This window comes from Ochotona curzoniae, unplaced genomic scaffold, assembly GCF_017591425.1.
Source record: "Ochotona curzoniae isolate NIBS_2020 unplaced genomic scaffold, NIBS_Ocur_1.0 patch295, whole genome shotgun sequence".
Lineage (NCBI taxonomy): Eukaryota > Metazoa > Chordata > Mammalia > Lagomorpha > Ochotonidae > Ochotona > Ochotona curzoniae.
Genome location: NW_024466856.1, coordinates 74,529 through 91,925, shown reverse-complemented (window position 1 = coordinate 91,925; position 17,397 = coordinate 74,529). Strand labels below are relative to the sequence as shown.

The window sequence follows — 17,397 nt, the reverse complement described above, 5'->3', positions numbered from 1 at the left end:
CCCACAGCCTCACTGCCCCACACAGACACCAGGCCACAGGACACGGATGCCCGCCCCACAGCCTTACTGCCGCACACAGGTGCTGGCCCAGAGCTGACAGAGCCCTTGGGCCTATGCAGTGGGGCCAGGGCCGGGGCAGGAAGCAGCTGGCGACAGTCTGTGTCATGAGTCCAGGGCACTCAGGTAGACAGGGCACTGAACACTGAACCCTCTGAGCGGCTGGAAGCAGGAGTGGGACCTGGCACTTGGCTCACAGCAATTACTCAACAATCAGTTTGTAAATTCCTGTTCCCCAGGCAGCCCCACACACCCCCACGGGTTCTGGGCTGTGCCCTGTCAGAAAGTCGGCAGAGGTGGACCGACAGGTCCTTGGGAGGACCCCACCCGATGTGTGGGTGGCAAAGTGACCCTGAGCAGGTCGGGGGCCTCCATGCCAGTCCAGGCGCAGAGCCCCCTCTGGGGACTGACCAGCCAAGACAGTCAAGCAGATGGTGGGACTGGGGTTTTGTGTTCCGGATTCCGGAAGCCAGGATGTAGCCGCACAGGGTCTGGGGGGAGCAGGGGTCGTGTCTCCTCCAGAAGCAGTGTCCTCGGTGGAGTCCTATGCTGGACCCGATCCAGGGCTGCGGTGCTTTACGCCTGCGATCCAGTCCCTGCCGTCCACGGCTGGACCCTCAGAGTGGCCGTGGAGAGTCCATGGGGAGAGGAGCGATGTGGAAGACGGGTGAAGGGGCCTGAGGGAGGCGGCCCTGCCCCCTACCCAGCCCCCAGTTCTGCAGTGGCTGGCCCAGTAGGAGGGCATCGCACAAGATGGCTATGTGCCAAGCAGGAGGTCGCCGAAGCCCTCAAGGTCCAGGGCAGTGGAGGCGGGGGCTCAGCCCTGGTGGGCTCTGTGTCGTGGGGCAGAGGGGACAGCCTTGCTGTCCTCGGGGCCGCCTGGGACTGTGGGCCGCTGTTCTAGGCCTCGTGCAGCAGCTCCCCACCTCTGTGGCTTCCCCTGAGACAGGTCCCCTCCTGGCCCCAGCTCTGAGGGCTCAGCACTGGAGCAGAGCTCTCTCCACCCCTCAGCCTAAGGTGTCCTAGCTGGGCACCTCCTGCCAAGGCTGTCTTCCTGGTGGGTACACTGAGGCCCGGGAGAGCTGGGGTCTGCCCCACGTTCACAGCCTCCCAGGAGCCTCGGAATGGGGAGAAGTACAAGGGTGTGCAGGCCTGGCCACACCCCCAGGGAGCCCCTGGCAGTCGCTGGCCTGGGGTAGAATTGGGTTGCAGCTGCAGTCCTAGGGAAGGGCATGGGTGTGGGGGCCGCAAGGGCTGGTGGGCATCTGGGGGCAGCCAGAGGGCGGGGGAGGCAAGCCCAGCAGCTTGGGAACAATGGGGATTGGGGTGTGTGCATCCTGGGTGCAGGAATCCAGGGGCAGGGGGTATAGCTGCCCTCGGGTAGGTGGACACGCCTGACCATGGGGACAGGTAAGGACTGTCCCTAGGGCCTGGGCACTGCACACAGGGCCTGGGCCCGCGGACGCATTGTGAAGGCCCGGGCAGGCTCCGTGTCCAGGGCGGCAGGGCTGGTGCCAGGAGGGGGCAGCAGGCGGTACCTCTGCAGGAGGCCAGCAAACAGCAGAAACAGCTCGGTCCTGGCCAGGCGCTCCCCAACGCACACACGGCGGCCTGTGGGCAGAGGGTGTGCTAGGCTGGCCCTGGAGGCTGGAGGCACCCGGATGATGCCCGACCTCCGGGCCTGGTACCTGCGGAGAAGGGCAGGAAGGCAGCGGGTTGCACAAAGCGTCCGTGCTTATCCAGGAAGTGGTCAGGGTTGAACTGGCCCGGGCTCTTCCACTGGGTCCTGTCCAGTAGCACCGAGGTGAGCAGGGGGATCACAGGTGTGCCCTAGGGACAAAAGGGTGTGGGCAGGGGGCATTGTCAGAGGGGCATGGGCAGGGGACATGGACAGAAGGGCATGGGCAGGTGGGCATGGGCAGGCGTGTCATGGAGACGGGGGCATGGGCAGGTGTATCCTGGGGACAGGTGGGCGTGGGCAGTGGGCAGGAGGTGTGGGCAGTGGGGCATGGGCAGGGGCATGGACAGAGGACCTGCTCCTGCAGGGACTAGGCCACTTCCTGCTATGCCAGGGCAGCCCGGGGGGAGGGCAGGCCAGGGGCCCCACCTTGGGCAGCAGGTAGCCACCCAGCCGGGTGTCGGCGGCCGTGCAGCGGGGCACGTGTGGCAGAAGCGTGATGTAGCGCTGTACCTCGTGGAGCACCGCATTGGTGTAGGGCAGTGCCGCCTGGTGCTCTGGGCGGAGCTGCTGCCCTGGCCCCAACACGCGGTCCAGCTCCTCTTGCACCCGGCCTACGGGGCAGTGGTCAGTATGCTGAGAGGAACTCTCAGTGGGAGGGGAGGGGATGGCCACCTGGTGCACCGAGCCTCACCCTGCACGCCCTGGTGCTGGGCCATCAGCAGGATGGCCCACTGCAGCGTGGCTGAGGTGGTCTCCGTGCCAGCCATGATCATGTCCAGTGTGCATGCCACAGCGTTGTCCTCAGCAAACAGACCCTGGGAGTCATCCCTCTGCAGAGATGGGCAGGATGGCTTGGCTGGAGTGGGCATACCTGTGTCCTGGGTTCCCCCGTGGAAGGGCTCCAAGCTGGGGGCTCCTCCTCACCCCCGCCATCTCGCACACCTGTGCCTGCTGCATCAGCGCGTCCGCGTAACTGTGGGCAGGGCCTGGCCCAGGCCCAGAGGCCCGCCGAGCCTCCAGCAGGGTCCTCAGGATGTCACGGACCTGCTCGATCTTGCTCAGGAGCGGCCGGTGCAGCTGTAGCAGCGCGCCCAGCCAGGGGTAGAGGTTGAACAGCTGGGCAGGGGCGAGGTGGGGTGAGGCCAGCAGGTGTGCTGGGCGCCTCCCGGGGTCCAGGGGACTGCAGGCGGTCTGAGCTCAATCCCCAGCCCCCACCAGAGCCAGGAAGACACTGCAACAGCTGCAGGCTGCTCACCTGCCCAGGCAGCGGGAGTCTGTGGGGCTGGCACCCGGAGCAAGCCTGGGCAGGGAGGAGGTGTGCACAGCGCCCCAAGGCCCTCTTGTCCATGAGGAAGGTCACGCACCTCACAGACACCTCACACAGGCAGGGCAGAGTGCCCATGCACACATGCACTTGAGGGCCTGGGAGCTGAGGACCCCTGCCCGCACGCCCAGGAAGCCTCACCTGTACGCTGGGGGAACCCAGCAGGACCATGACCTCATCAATGAGGCCCAGCAAGGCCAGGAACACAGGGTCCTGGTAGTGGAACCGCTGACCGAAGAGCAGCGCGAAGGTGACGTTGGAAGGGGCCCAGCCAAGCAGGGCCAGGGGGAAGGGCTGGCCTGAGGGAGCGACAGAGTCAGGCTGGCCAGGGGCCGCGGGCAGGGGCAGCCAGACCCCCCGCGCTCACCTCCGTAGCTGTCCAGCTCATGCTGCAGGCACCTCAGCTCCTGCAGCACCTTGCCGGCCACCGGTCCCCGGCCCACGCCCAGGCCGTGCAGGGTGCGCACCGTGAACTGGCGGGCAGCCTTCCAGCGTGGTCCAGATGCAAAGAAGATGCCTAGGGGATGCCATCGGGTGAGGGACAGCCCAGTCCCCATGGACGCCGCGCCTCCCCTCCCTGCCCAGTCCCCATGGACGCCGCGTGGACGCCGCGCCTCCCCTCCCTGCCCAGTCCCCATGGACGCCGCGCCTCCCCTCCCTGCCCTGGCCCGCGTGGACGCCGCGCCTCCCCTCCCTGCCCAGTCCCCATGGACGCCGCGCCTCCCCTCCCTGCCTTGGCCCGCGTGGACGCCGCGCCTCCGCCTCCCTGCGCCTCCCCTCCCTGCCCTGGCCCGCGTGGACGCCGCGCCTCCCCTCCCTGCCCTGCCCGCGTGGAGTCCCGCGTGGACGCCGCGCCTCCCCTCCCTGCCCTGGCCCGCGTGGACGCCGCGCCTCCCCTCCCTGCCCTGGCCCGCGTGGACGCCGCGCCTCCCCTCCCTGCCCTGGCCCGCGTGGACCCCGCGCCTCCCCTCCAAGCCCCCAGTCCCCATGGACACCACACACCCCCCCCCCCGACCCTCTACTCTTGCAGCATGCTCTTCCTCTCACACACCTACCCCCTCCTCGCTGGATGAGGTGGAAGATGGGAATGGGGGGCCGGCCGGCCAGCTGCTGCCCGGTGCTGAGCAGCGCCTCCCTCACCGCTTCATAACCGGTCAGCACCACTGTCTTCTGGAGCCCCAGGTGGACAGTGAACACGGGTCCGTAGCGCTGTGAGAGCTGGGCGGACAGCCAGGTTACCACGGGAGCCATGAAGCCAGCAGGGCTGGGCTGGGATTCCCCAGGCAGGAAGGGCTCGGACACTCAGGCAGACAAGGCCAGTGCCCGGGGCCTGGGCTGGACAGGCCTCCCTGGCTGCGGACCTTGCCAAGCAGCAAGGCTGCCTCAGGGCTGCCCCGTCCCCTCCCCACGCCCCTGCCTGGGACGTGAGCACGGTTGCCTGCAGCTAGGCGTCCACCTGCTCGCTGACCGCCAGGCCTCCAGCCGCTCCCCACGCCTGCAGTCTTCAGGCTGGGCTGGGCTGGTGTCTTCAGGGACACCTTTGGAACGGGGCTGAGCCTGTTCCCTGTCTGGGAGCAGCCTGGGTTGTGTTGCCCTCATAGGTGGGTTGAGCTCCCCTCCTCCCCTTCACTGCAGGTGCCCCAGGACCCTCAGGCACCAGCCGGCCCCAGGCACCTCTGTGCCGAAATCCAGGCCAGAACCTCTCTGCTTTCTCCTCCAGGCAGCCTTCTCGGCCTGCCACTCACCCCTGGACCCTGGACATGCAGCCTGCCTCGTCCGAGGCCAGACCCCAGTTCCACACCTGGGGAGCCCAGACGGTGATGGGGCCAGGCTGAGCTGCGGGGCTGGTAGGGGCTGGGCCGGGTGGTGCGCAGTCCTAGCCGTCCTACCTCCATCAGTGAGCGGTCCTGCTGGGTCACACGCAGCAAGTGCAGGTTGCCGATGAGCGGCAGCGGGCGCGGCCCCGGGGGCCAGCACGGAGCAGGAGCCGGGCCCCTGACCCAGGCTTGCAGCCAGCCCCAGAGGCCCAGCAGGCCGCAGAGACCCAGCAGCCCCAGGAGCAGCAGAGCCATGAGGACAACGGGCGCTGTGGCCCTGGCCCCTTCCCTGTGCCTCCCTCCCAGAGGGCGTGCCAGCACCCCACCCACCCCACCACCCCGAGAATGTGGAACGAGCAGTTTGCAGGGGACAGCCCCAGCGAGCGGCTTAAAGCCACAGGCTGTGTGCAGAGGTGTGGTGGGACTTGGTGGAGGGACTTCAGACCCTTTGCTGGGAATCCTGGTCGCCTTGATCTGCCCAGCCCACAGTCCCTCCCCGGCTCCATCATCCCACCCCGGTCTCTCCCAGACCATGCCACCGGGTCCATCTGAGTCCTGTCCCACCCTGCCCAGTGGGGGTGGCCAGCAGTAGAGACCCTGGTTTCTGCACCTGAGGGCCCGAGAATCCCAGGGCCAAGGTGGGCAGTGGGGGCAGCAAGTACGGCGTCGCTTGGGGTGCCCACATCACACAGGGGCACTATGCCAGCACTCCAAACCTGGCCTTGGTCCTGACTGCAGCGCCGTGCCAGCGTGCGCCCTGGGAGGCCGCCAGTGGTGGCTCAAGTGCTTGGGTCCCTGCCACCCACGTGGGCGACCTGGAGCCAGTTGCAGGCGCTTGGCTCTGGCCCGGCCCAACCCTGGCTGTTCCCAGCATCTGAGGACTGAGCCAGTAGGTGCTGCGTCCGCTCCCTTGGGAAGACATAAAATGAATCTAAAACTTAGAAACTCAGGGTCCTCAGAGATTGCTGGCAGGCCTGTCCCCCCACTAGCTGTGTTCCCCATCTCACGATCACCCCAAGTGCTGTCCCGGGAGGCTTCCCAACAGCTGCTACCTGAGCCGAGAGGGGCTGGGAGGAGGGAGGCTGCGGCCCCCTCCCCAGGCAGGGCCCACTGGGGGCAGGAGGGCCTGGCCCGTCCCTGGCTGCTGAATGCTGGGTTGGGGGAGAGACGGGAGGGGTGGGCCAACTCTTGGCAGCAGAAGTGGCTAGGCCTGCTCCCCGCCACCTGCCCCGACAAGAGACAGCCGGGCTCTTCGTGCTCCCCGTAAGCCGCACCCCACAGTACACTGAGAGGAAAGCCCCACCCCACTACGCACCCCGTGACAGGGCCCTCAGCACCACTGTCCTTGCCCAGTGCAGGGCTGGGGCCGTGGCGACCGTGCGGCTCATGGTTCTGACCCCAGTCCTGGGCCAGTCGTGCCTGAGGGTGGGGGTCCTGGCTCTGGTCGTGCTGAGGAACCTGGAAGCTCAGTGCAGACTCCAGAGACACGAGGTGCTGGGAGAACCCTGGCCTCGGCCGCTGTAACATCTGCCAGGCGCTGCCCACTGCTGTGGGCCCAAGAAAATGCTGCGACAGAGGCCGAGTGGCCGGGTGGCCGGGTAGGCAGTCAAGTCCTCTCACAGCAGCTGGCCACGGGCTGGCGGGCCCAACACTGCTGCGACACAGAGGCCGGGTGGCCGGGTGGGCGGCCAGGTCCCCTCTCAGCAGCTGGCCACGGGCTGGCGGGCCCAACACTGCTGCGACACAGAGGCCGGGTGGCCGGGTGGGCGGCCAGGTCCCCTCTCAGCAGCTGGCCACGGGCTGGCGGGCCCAACACTGCTGCGACACAGAGGCCAGGTCCCCTCTCAGCAGCTGGCCACGGGCTGGCGGGCCCAACACTGCTGCGACACAGAGGCCGGGTGAGCGGGTGGCCGGGTGGGCGGCCAGGTCCTCCCAGAGGCTCCCCTGCAGCTCCCTGTCCAACATGACATCCAGGCCCCTGGGAGCCCCTGCACACATCATGTTCCTGTGCGATGTGAACAGCGTGCAGCCGTATGTGTGTCTGTGTGTGCTGACCACATGTTTAAAGCAGAGACCATACCCATCTGGCCAGACCCTCGAAGCTGATGGTCCTCCAGCGGCCTGGGCAGGGCTTCTGCACCGGCCACCCCTTGGCCACACAACAGGACCTGGGGTCTGGGCGGAGCATCTGCCCAGATGGACTGACCCAGGCTGTGCCCGGCCATGGCACCATAGATGAGGGGAGATATCTGGCTCCTGACTGGACTCTACTCGCTGGCCATGGTGGCCAGTGGCTCCCATGGACATGCACATGGAAAGGCCCCCACCCAGGGTGCAGCATGCCCTCTGGGCACCCCCACCCGCTGTGCCAGCATGTCAGACTTCCCATCATGCCATCCATCCTCAGTAGGGGGTCCCTGCCTGCTTTAAACTATCCATCCCTTTCCTCCTAAGAACCCCAAACCCAGCTTGAGCGCTGCTCTATCTGGCAAAGGCCTGGCCCCTGGCGCCAGCCCAGCCCACTCACTCATCCATTCAAGAGTGACTGGTAGAAGAGTGTTGGCTTGTCGCCCTATGAACCACCATTGATAGCCTGCCCTCTGGTCTTCCCACAGGAGGCCCCACCCAGCCCCATCCCAGCCCCCATCGCAGCCCCATTGCAGCCCCCATCCCAGCCCCCATCTCAGCCCCCATTTCAGCCCCCATCCCAGCTGTCCCCCTCCATGGACAGCTCAGGGCTGGGCTGGGCCCTGGGAGCTGGGATTATGGTGGGTAGTTAGGGGGCAGGGATGTGTGCTGCATATCGGGGTGCAGTGTGGGGTGGGGACTGTGTGCTGTGTTGTGGGGTACAGTGTGGGGTGGGGAGTGTGTGCTGTGTTGTGGGGTGCAGTATTGGGGCAGACACTCTGCTGGGTGGTGAAAGCTCCATTGTTCCAGCCCTAGGAACATTAATGAGTAACCCAGTGTGTGGCCCCAGGGCAGTGCTGGTGTGACAGCTGTAATTCACTTATGGGACAAGGCCAGCCCACCCCTGGGGCCCCTGTGGGTGTGAAGTCAGTCTGGTGCTGCCCATCCCCACCCAGGGCCCAGGGTGCGCCCCTTGGGGATAAGGCTGAGCTAGGGTGCAGCCTGGGGCTCCCCTGGGTGTGCTGGGGGGGCGGCAGTGCTGGGGGCGCAGCCTGGGGCTCTCTGGGTGTGCTCCTGGGGGTGGCAGTGCTGGGGGCGCAGCCCGGGGTCCCTGGGTGTGCTCTTGGGGGTGGCAGTGCTGGGGGCGTAGCCCGGGGCTCCCTGGGTGTGCTCCTGGGGGTGGCAGTGCTGGGGGCGCAGCCCGGGGTCCCTGTGTGTGCTCTTGGGGGTGGCAGTGCTGGGGGCGTAGCCCGGGGCTCCCTGGGTGTGCTCCTGGGGGTGGCAGTGCTGGGGGCGCAGCCCGGGGCTCCCTGGGTGGGCTCCTGGGGGTGGCAGTGCTGGGTGCGCAGCCCTGGGTGTGCTCCTGGGGGTGGCAGTGCTGGGGGCGCAGCCCTGGGTGGGCTCCTGGGGGTGGCAGTGCTGGGGGCGCAGGCCGGGGCTCCCTGGGTGTGCTCCTGGGGGTGGCAGTGCTGGGGGCGCAGCCCGGGGCTCCATGGATGTGGTCCTGGGGGATGGCAGTGCTGGGGGGGGGGCGCAGCCCAGGGCCGCCTGGGTGTGCTCCTGGGGGTGGCAGTGCTGGGGGCGCAGCCCGGGGCTCCCTGGGTGGGCTCCTGGGGGTGGCAGTGCTGGGGCGCAGCCCGGGGTCCCTGGGTGGGCTCCTGGGGGGTGGGGTGGCAGTGCTGGGGATGCAGCTGGGGCTCCCTGGGTGGGCTCCTGGGGGTGGCCGTGCTGGGGGTGCAGCCGGGGCTCCCTGGGTGGGCTCCTGGGGGTGGCAGTGCTGGGGCGCAGCCCGGGGTCCCTGGGTGGGCTCCTGGGGGGTGGGGTGGCAGTGCTGGGGATGCAGCTGGGGCTCCCTGGGTGTGCTCCTGGGGATGGCCGTGCTTGGGGGTGCAGCCCGGGGCTCCCTGGGTGGGCTCCTGGGGGTGGCAGTGCTGGGGGCGCAGCCCGGGGTCCCTGGGTGGGCTCCGGGGGGGTGGCAGTGCTGGGGGCGCAGCCCGGGGTCCCTGGGTGGGCTCCTGGGGGTGGCAGTGCTGGGGACGCAGCCCTGGGTGTGCTCCTGGGGGTGGCAGTGCTGGGGGCGCAGCCGGGGCTCCCTGGGTGGGCTCCTGGGGGTGGCAGTGCTGGGGGCGCAGCCCGGGGTCCCTGGGTGGGCTCCTGGGGGTGGCAGTGCTGGGTGCGCAGCCCTGGGTGTGCTCCTGGGGGTGGCAGTGCTGGGGGCGCAGCCCTGGGTGGGCTCCTGGGGGTGGCAGTGCTGGGGGCGCAGGCCGGGGCTCCCTGGGTGGGCTCCTGGGGGTGGCAGTGCTGGGGGCGCGCCCGGGGTCCCTGGGTGATGGCAGTGCTGGGGGCGCAGCCCAGGGCCGCCTGGGTGTGCTCCTGGGGGGTGGCAGTGCTGGGGGCGCAGCTCCCTGGGTGGGCTCCTGGGGGTGGCAGTGCTGGGGCGCAGCCCGGGGCTCCCTGGGTGGGTTCCTGGGGGTGGCAGTGCTGGGGGCGCAGCCCGGGGCTCCCTGGGTGTGCTCCTGGGGGGTGGGGTGGCAGTGCTGGGGGCGCAGCCCGGGGCTCCCTGGGTGGGCTCCTGGGGGCGCAGCCCGGGGTCCCTGGGTGTGCTCCTGGGGGTGGCAGTGCTGGGGGCGCAGCCCTGGGTGGGCTCCTGGGGGTGGCAGTGCTGGGGGCGCAGCCCGGGGTCCCTGGGTGTGCTCCTGGGGGTGCAGCCCGGGACTCCCGGGACCCGCGAGCCAGGGCGATGATCCCACCGGGCGGAGAGCAGGGGACGCTCGTCCTGCCCCGAGTGTGTCCTCGGCGCCTTCACGGCCCCTCAGGCCTGACCCCTGACCCCCGACCCCCGACCTCGCAGGGGGCGGGACCGGTGGCCGCGCTCGACGCGTTCGGCGCTCCCCGGGCCTGCTCGGCGCTCGGCCGGCCGCCCTGCGCACTGCGCCGCCGTCATGTCGACCGCCATGAACTTCGGGAACAAGAGCTTCCAGCCGCGGCCGCCGGACAAGGGCAGCTTCCCGCTGGACCACTTCGGTGCGGCTCGGGGGGCTCGGGGGGCTCGGGGGCGGCGGCGGGCGGGCCCTCAAGCCGCCCCCTCTCCCTGCAGGCGAGTGTCGGAGCTTCAAGGACAAGTTCATGCGGTGTCTCCGCGAGAACCGCTTCGAGAACGCCGCGTGCCGGCTCGAGTCCCGAGAATACCTGCGCTGCCGGATGGACAGGCGAGTGCGGAGCGGCCCCACGGGTGACCGTGACCCCCGAGGCTGACCGTGACCCCCGGGGCTGACCGTGACCCCCGAGGCTGACCGTGACCCCCGGGGCTGACCCCGTGACCCCCAGGGTGACCGTGAGTCCCGGGGCTGTCCCCGTGACCCCCGGGGTTGACCGTGAGTCCCCGGGGGTGACCGTGACCCGTGGGGCTGACCATGATCCCCTGGGCTGACCCCATGACCCCCAAGACTGTGTCTGTGACCCCCGGGACTGTCCGTGATGCCCAGTGTTGTGTCCGTTCCCTCGGGGCTGACCATGTGAACCCCGTGGCTGACCTTGAGGCCAGGGCTGTCCATGACCCCCAGGGCTGACCATGACCCCCCAGGCTTTCCCCACAAACCCCAGGCTGTTCTATCTCCAGGTCAGTGACTGCCAGGGTCAGGCCAGGGTCTCCAGTGGCTGCTGTGTGCCCATCCTATCCTTTGCCATGTCTGGGAGCCCGACCAGTGTCCCTTCTGTCATATGTGTCTCCTTGGCATCCTTGGTGACCACCTGGGTCACCCCAGATGCTGCAGCTGGTGGGAACAGGGCCGCCGGAGGCTGAGGGCGGATGGGGGACCGATGTGCGGGACTCCTGCCCTCTGGAGGAGAGGGTTGCACAGGTGCCCTGTGAGGGGTACCATTCTCTTGGGCCAGCACGGCCAGCACAGGTGGCGCCCAGCGGATGGTCTCAGCACCCTTGGCCACTGGTTGTGGGGGTGCGGCCAGGAACAGTTAGCTGTAGGAGTTGCTTTCAGCAACACCAGTGTCCAGTGTCCTCCTAAGGCCCTCCCACCGTGCCCTGCAGCTCAGCCGCCGGATGAGGCTTCATCCACACTCCTGTGGGGTGGCCTCCAGGCCGCTCGGGCGTGGGTCCGGCTTGTCCCACAGCGCCCCAGGCAGCACCCTGCCGGAGTCTTCATGCTGCTCCTGAGGGCTGCATCCCATCCCTACTGGGTGTGGCCAGGAGTGTCCTGTTGCATGGCATAGCCACAGGAAGTGCGTGTGAGGAGCCCACCCCTGGGCAGCCAGCTCCTCCCTGGGCTGTGAGGGGAGCTCTGGCAAAGGTACGTGGTGCCCAGTGCTGGGCAGGCCTGGCCGCTGGCCCTGGCTGTGCAAGTGGGAGCAGGTGTGTGGCCCACCCACCTCAGGGCTGTGCTTACCTCCTGCTGACCAGAGGCCAAGCTCTGGCCACGGTCTGAGGGGTGCTGGATCTCCAGCCCAGGTCCCTGGAAGGCCAAGGTCGGGGCGTGTGGAGGCCTTTGTGCACTGACACCACCTCCTGTGTCCCTGCAGGCAGCTGATGGCGCAGGAGCCCTTGGAGAAGCTGGGATTCGGAGACCTGGAGGACGGCAAGGCCGAGGCCCAGAGAAGTGCTGAGTAGCCCTGGCGAGGCGGCCCTGCCGGGCTCCCCTCCCCTCATGGTCTGTCCTCTTAGCTGTGTGAGCAGGGTGGCTCCAGGCCGTGGGGTGAGGGTGTGGCCACACCTGCTGTGCCCTCAGCCTGGGGGAGAGCCAGGCTTCGTCAGATGGACACGAGGGTGACCTGCTCAGGCGTTCCGGCTTTTCACTCCTGAGTCCTGTGCTCGCCAGTGGACGAGGGCCAGTCATGGCAGCCCTCCTGGGTCCAGATGCCAAGGTGGCGAGTCAGGGTGACTGACGTGGACTGCTCAGACTGAATGAAAAGCCCCGTGTGCACAGGCTGCCTCTGTCCGTGACTAATGGGGAGGGACCAGCCCCGCACGTGGCCCCTGGGCCCCGTCTGTCTGCAGAGGAGGTGGGGCGGAGCTGTGAGAGGGGGGACTTTGCAGTGGACCCCACCTGTCTGCGTGGAAGTCCTTCTCCGCGTGCTGGGGGCAAGGCCTCCGTGAGCCACATGCACTGGCCTCCCACCCACTCCAGGCTTCCGCGTGCTCCCATGTAGCCTCTGTGGCCACTGCTGTGAACGAGCTGCCTGCCAGTTCTCAAGCAAGCACTGTCAGGCGTGGGCTGCACTTCTCAGCCCCTCCATCTGTGGTGTTAAAGTGGGGCGACCCTCTGCCCTCAGGGTCTGAGCACGGCACATGCACGCGAGGGGCCTGCCAGGGTCAGGCGCCACCAGGTGAGGGGGCGTCGAGGTGCGCCTCCAGGCCTCCGCACCCGCCACCCTAGGTGTGCCTGGTCATGCGATTCTGGCTCCCAGCCTGTGGGGGACCCGAGTGTGACGGTCCATGCACCATGCCCACCGAAGGGCAGGGGCAACAGCCACCCAAGCAACTGAGGGCTGTGTGAGTGGCTGCACGTGTGTGTGTGTGTGTGCGTGCACACGGGCAGGGTGTGTGAGTTCCTGGACAGGTGCGTGTGCTGTGTGAGTGCTTGGACAGCTGTGTGTGTGCACAGGTGTGTGAATTCCTGTGGGTGTGTGTGCAGGCAGGTTTGGGTGTGAGCTCCTGGGCAGGTGTGTGCAGGTGGGTGTTTGCAGGCAGCTCTGTGGGTGTGCACAGGTGTGTGAGCACCTGTGTGCACGTGGCTCAGCAATAGGGCTGGGAAGGAGCAGAGGTGGCTGTGCAGTGGCTCTCACGGAAGACAGTGACAGCAGTGCCCCCAGTCCCAGGACAAGCCGTCGTCGAGAGGGGCAGGGCCCAGGAACATGTCTGCTTGTGCCCTTGGGAGTCTGAGTCATTTGGAGTTGCAAAGATTAAACACATTTTTGTGTGCTGCCATGGCTGAGTATTGTCCACTCTGCCGTGAGGGTCCCAAAGGCCTATGTGTCCCTGCCCAGGTGCCCGTCACCTCCTGTGGAAAGGGCGTTGTGTTTCCCACACAGGAAGTGTCCCTGGGCCCCAGCTGGGTGTGTGGGGCCTCAGGAGAGAGGGGGTCCCTGGCCTGACCCTGTGGTCGCGTGCCAACCAGGGGTATCTCCCCAGCCACCTGCATGGCGTGTGCTGTGGGAGCTCCGAGGACAGGACAGCCTTGCACCCCGTTATTTCTTGCAGCAGAGAAAGCTGGCGACACCCTGGGACGCCCACGTTACAGAGCAGAAACCGGAAGTCACCAGAATAGCCATGCGGGCGGGGTGCGGCTCTCAAACCCAGGTTGGGGGCTTGCTGTGCGTGGGTAGAGTCCCCTCATGAGAGCTGGTGGCCTTCACCTGTCCTGGAGTGGCCAGCCAGGGCTCGGGTGGGACGGAAGCTTGCACACAGTGAGCCCCTAGGAGGTGGCACCTCCCGCATCCAGCGCTGGCTTGGAGCCATCCCTGGCTCTCCTGCTCTGAGCAATGCAGCTGGAGGGGTGGGGCAGCCCCCCAGCAGGCCCAGCACAGGTCTCTGGCGTTCCCACAGTGAGCTGCCTCATGGAGCTCTCTTTCTGCTCTGCCACTTGAATTAAAAATCACTAAAGTTTCCTTTATTTGAAAGGCAGGAGTTAGAGATCTTCCCTCTGCTGGTTCACCCGCTGCCCAGGAGGCTGCGCTGGCCAGAGCTGCAGCAGTGGGTTTATTCTGGGACTCCCCCCTGGGTGCGGGGGTCAAGGACTTGGGCCATCTTCTGCTTTCCCGGGCCATTACAAAGGGCTGAATCGGGCCTCGGCAGCTGGGACTCAGACTGGTACCCACATGGGTACTGGCTCGCTCCCCGCATGGTGGGGCCTGCTCCCCTCACACGTGGGGCCTGCTCCCTGCATAGTGGGGCCTGTTCCCTGCACGGCGGGGCCTGCTGCAGACCCCACCTCCCTGGTCAGGAGCAGGACTGTGCCATGTTATCTCTGGTGTCCTGGGGAAGGTGCTCAGGGCTGAGGGCACCGCTCACCGGGCAGCCACAGTGGGTACAGCGGGTGGTTGGCAGCCGCCCAAGAGCAGATGAGTGCTGGCCTCCTTGTCCAGGCACTGGGCTCGTTCCTGACTTGGAATGGGCAGTTGCTGACTGTGGAAGACATTAAAGTCGGTCTCTTCTGCTTTAGAAAATGGAACCTAAAGACTCAGCAGCCAGCCCCCAGTGTGACTGTCCTGACCCCAGGACGTGGAGCGGACCCCAGCCATGCTGCCAGGAGCAGGCACCGTGGGCCGCGGCCTGGGGCTGCCGCGTGTCCGTGGGCTCCATGACGACATTACTTCGCAGAGCTGCCTCCTGTATCGATGCTCGTGCTGCCCATTGGATGTACTGGCACATGGAGCCCCTGGGGGAGAGAACCAAGCTCCCTGGACACCACAGGCTGTGCCCAGGCTGAGCGTGCAGGGCTCTGGGGCCTTAGGGACAGTGGGTGCTCAGCTTGGAGCCCAGGGCTGTCTTGTGCCCGGGACAACCCCCTTTCCTGTGCCTCCTGTCACCTCCAGGATGGACAGGCAGAGGGTTGCTGGGCCTGTGACTTCAGCAATAGGGAAGGGACCAGGTCACGTAGACCCTGCATCCCCACAGTGCCCTGCATTGCCCCTCGGGCACTACCTGGGTCATCTGTGCCCGGCCCCGGCTGCCCACTGTCCCTGCATGGCCCCTCGGGCACTACCAGGGTCGTCTGTGCCCGGCCCCTGCTTCCCACTGACCCTGCACGGCCCCTGGGGACTACCTGGGTCGTCTGGGCCTGCCCCTGACCACAGCTGTCCCAGGACCGGCTGCCAACTGGCTGCTGCCGCCTTGTCTGCCTTCTGCAGGGTTTCTGACCCCTGGGCTCTGGTGCAGGGGAGGGAGGGCCGAGGCCCACGCCCTGCAGCTGCTGAGGTCTCTGAGGTGAGAGCTCCACAGTGGGCACAGAGCTGCACAGAGGCCCCAGCCAGAGGCTCCCTAGGGAAGCAAATGCATGTGGCGCCCCCTGCAGGACAGAGATGGCGCCTGCTCAGCCCGTGTGCCGCTGGGAGTGGGGAAGATCTGGTCCTCTGGGACCCTGTGAACAGTGGGCACTTATGCTGGACAGGGCTGCTCGTGCCTGCAAGCCCCCACCTGCCTTCACCCCCTGTGCAACCCCCGTTTTTGTGAGGAGACAGGAAGGAGAGCGGAACAAATGACACGGGGTTGGTCCTGTGCGTGTGTCCATTTCACCAGTGGAGGCGTGTTCCCATCCCCGGCTGAGCCCGGGTGGCAGCCGTCCCTGGGGTCTGAGGGCCTGGAACAGCTGTGGGCATTACAGGCCAGCACTTCTGTGCCCGTGGCAAGAGAAGGCTCCATGTTGGGGTGGGAAGGAGCACCCTGGGCTCTGTTGAAGCTGTTGTCCCTTGAGGTCTTGCATTCCTGGGTGGTCATAGTCCTGCCCACTTTGTCCCCTCAGATCCCTCCTGCCCAGGGAGTAGGGAGGCTCCCCTTAGCATGCCCTGTGGGCCTCGTCCAGCAGGCTGGCCCAGGCTGGGATGGTGGCCCCGTGTCCTGTACCTCCCCACACAGCAGGGTCAGCCTGCCCTGGCGGTCCCTCTTGAGCTCGGGACCCAAGGCCTACTCTCTGGACCCACGTCTGCCCAGGTGCTGACAGCAGAAGTCCCAAACTCAGAACCTGCTCAGGGTGCCAGTGGTATCCTGAGGTGTCCCATACCTGCTCCCGTACCTTAGGGGTGTCCCCTCAGACCAGGAGCCTGAGACTCTGGCCCTGAAGATCTTCCTCAGGGGAGTCCCCCAAGACCACCTTCCTCAGGGGAGTCCCCCCAGACCACCTTCCTCAGGGGTGTCCCCCCCAGACCACCTTCCTCAGGGGTGTCCCCTCAGACCACCTTCCTCAGGGGTGTCCCCCCAGGCCACCTTCCTCAGGGGTGTCCCCCCCAGACCACCTTCCTCAGGGATGTCCCCCCCAGGCCACCTTCCTCGGGGATGTCCCCCCCCACCACATTTCTCAGGGGTGTCCCCCAGACTACCTTCCTCAGGGGTGTCCCCCCCACCACATTTCTCAGGGGTGTCCCCCAGACTACCTTCCTCAGGGGTGTCCCCCAGACCACCTTCCTCAGGGGTGTCCCCCCAGACCACCTTCCTCAGGGGTGTCCCCCCAGACCAGGAGCCTGAGGCTCCAGCCCTGAAGAGCAGACCTTCCTCAGACACGTGGCCTGGCACCCAGTGTTGGGAGAAGAGCACTGGTTTGAGGGAGGGTAGATGGGAAGGAACCCATGGAAAGAGCTAGAAAGCAGAAGCAGGGAGGGGTTGGGGCTTGCAGTGGGAGCAGAGCTCCCTGTGTGTGGGCTGTGGAAGGGGAAGGAAAGGCCTGCCCGTGGCTGGGGTGCCTCCCGCTGCCGACCAGACCCTCTAGGGAGGACGGTGAGGCGAGCCCAAGCTACCTGTGTGCCCTGACAGGGCCGCTGGCTGGCACTGTGAATGCATGGAAGCAGCTGTGTGGGGTTGGTGCTGTGGCGCCAGCATCCCATATGGGCCCCATCTTGCTTGTGGCCTGGGAAAGCAGGGGAGGATAGCTCAGAGCCCTGGGGCACTGCACCCACTGGGGGACCTGAAGGAGAGCTGGCTCCTGGCTTCTGCCTGGGCCTGCCCTGGCCCTTGTGTCTGTCTGGGCAGTGGACCAGTACATATAGCAGAGCTCTGTATGACTCCCTTGTCATAGAAACAGTTGTTTTAAACAGACTGTGTGTGCAGCCCTGCGAGGGTCTGGGGCAGCCGGACCCCAGGCCATAGCCCAAGTCCACTGTCCAGCCAAGTAGCTTGCTGTAGGCCCTGTGGACATTCAGGCATGACAAAGAACACACCTGCCCCACATCTGTGTGACATCCTGCCCCATGTCCCCGTGTGCGCCCCAAGTCCTCCCCATCCCCGTGTGCTCCTCACCCCATGTCCCATCCCCGTGTGCTCCCCACCCCATGTCCCTGTCCCGTGTGCTCCCCACCCCATGTCCCTGTCCCGTGTGCTCCCCACCCCATGTCCCTGTCCCGTGTGCTCCCCACCCCATGTCCCTGTCCCGTGTGCTCCCCACCCCATGTCCCTGTCCCGTGTGCTCCCCACCCCATGTCCCTGTCCCGTGTGCTCCCCACCCCATGTCCCATCCCCGTGTGCTCCCCACCCCATGTCCCTGTCCCGTGTGCTCCCCACCCCATGTCCCTGTCCCGTGTGCTCCCCACCCCATGTCCCTGTCCCGTGTGCTCCCCACCCCATGTCCCTGTCCCGTGTGCTCCCCACCCCATGTCCCTGTCCCGTGTGCTCCCCACCCCATGTCCCTGTCCCGTGTGCTCCCCATCTCCTTCCCCTCCCCGTCCACTCCATG

The 17,397-nt window shown here is 67.1% G+C and overlaps 2 protein-coding genes across 3 annotated transcripts; one reads left to right on the top strand and one right to left on the bottom strand.

Moving 5' to 3' along the window:
* Positions 1-1,480: 1,480 nt before the first annotated feature.
* On the bottom strand, positions 1,481-5,134 carry LOC121167050 (cytochrome P450 2W1-like). The gene is made up of 9 exons (XM_040996423.1): positions 4,952-5,134; positions 4,118-4,280; positions 3,430-3,579; positions 3,204-3,361; positions 2,681-2,854; positions 2,430-2,568; positions 2,165-2,349; positions 1,746-1,887; positions 1,481-1,668 (listed from the first exon to the last, which is right to left on the bottom strand). Exons 1-9 carry the CDS (start codon positions 5,132-5,134, stop codon positions 1,481-1,483), a joined length of 1,482 nt encoding a protein of 493 aa, XP_040852357.1.
* A 4,800-nt stretch (positions 5,135-9,934) lies between these two features.
* LOC121167044 (cytochrome c oxidase assembly protein COX19-like) lies at positions 9,935-12,034 on the top strand. 2 transcript variants are annotated; one of them, XM_040996416.1, is made up of 3 exons: positions 9,935-10,030; positions 10,104-10,215; positions 11,540-12,034. In XM_040996416.1, the coding sequence occupies exons 1-3, from the start codon at positions 9,949-9,951 to the stop codon at positions 11,625-11,627; spliced, it is 282 nt and encodes a 93-aa protein (XP_040852350.1). In that variant the 5' UTR covers positions 9,935-9,948; the 3' UTR covers positions 11,628-12,034. The 2 variants fall into 2 exon arrangements, with proteins under 2 accessions (XP_040852350.1, XP_040852351.1); XM_040996417.1 differs by having other exon boundaries at positions 10,104-10,219; positions 11,544-12,034.
* Positions 12,035-17,397: the final 5,363 nt, after the last annotated feature.

What these genes read in the sequence shown, in the direction of transcription:
- LOC121167050 (XM_040996423.1), bottom strand. Translation starts at nt 5,134, where the DNA reads ATGGCTCTGCTGCTCCTGGGGCTGCTGGGTCTCTGCGGCCTGCTGGGC. An exon ending in TGGGTTCCCCCAGCGTACAG is followed by an intron (nt 2,855 to 3,203) that starts GTGAGGCTTCCT and finishes GCCCCTGCCCAG; the next exon opens with CTGTTCAACCTCTACCCCTG. An exon ending in CCAGCACCAGGGCGTGCAGG is followed by an intron (nt 2,350 to 2,429) that starts GTGAGGCTCGGT and finishes ACTGCCCCGTAG; the next exon opens with GCCGGGTGCAAGAGGAGCTG.
- LOC121167044 (XM_040996416.1), top strand. Translation starts at nt 9,949, where the DNA reads ATGTCGACCGCCATGAACTTCGGGAACAAGAGCTTCCAGCCGCGGCCG. An exon ending in CTTCCCGCTGGACCACTTCG is followed by an intron (nt 10,031 to 10,103) that starts GTGCGGCTCGGG and finishes CTCTCCCTGCAG; the next exon opens with GCGAGTGTCGGAGCTTCAAG. An exon ending in CTGCGCTGCCGGATGGACAG is followed by an intron (nt 10,216 to 11,539) that starts GCGAGTGCGGAG and finishes GTGTCCCTGCAG; the next exon opens with GCAGCTGATGGCGCAGGAGC.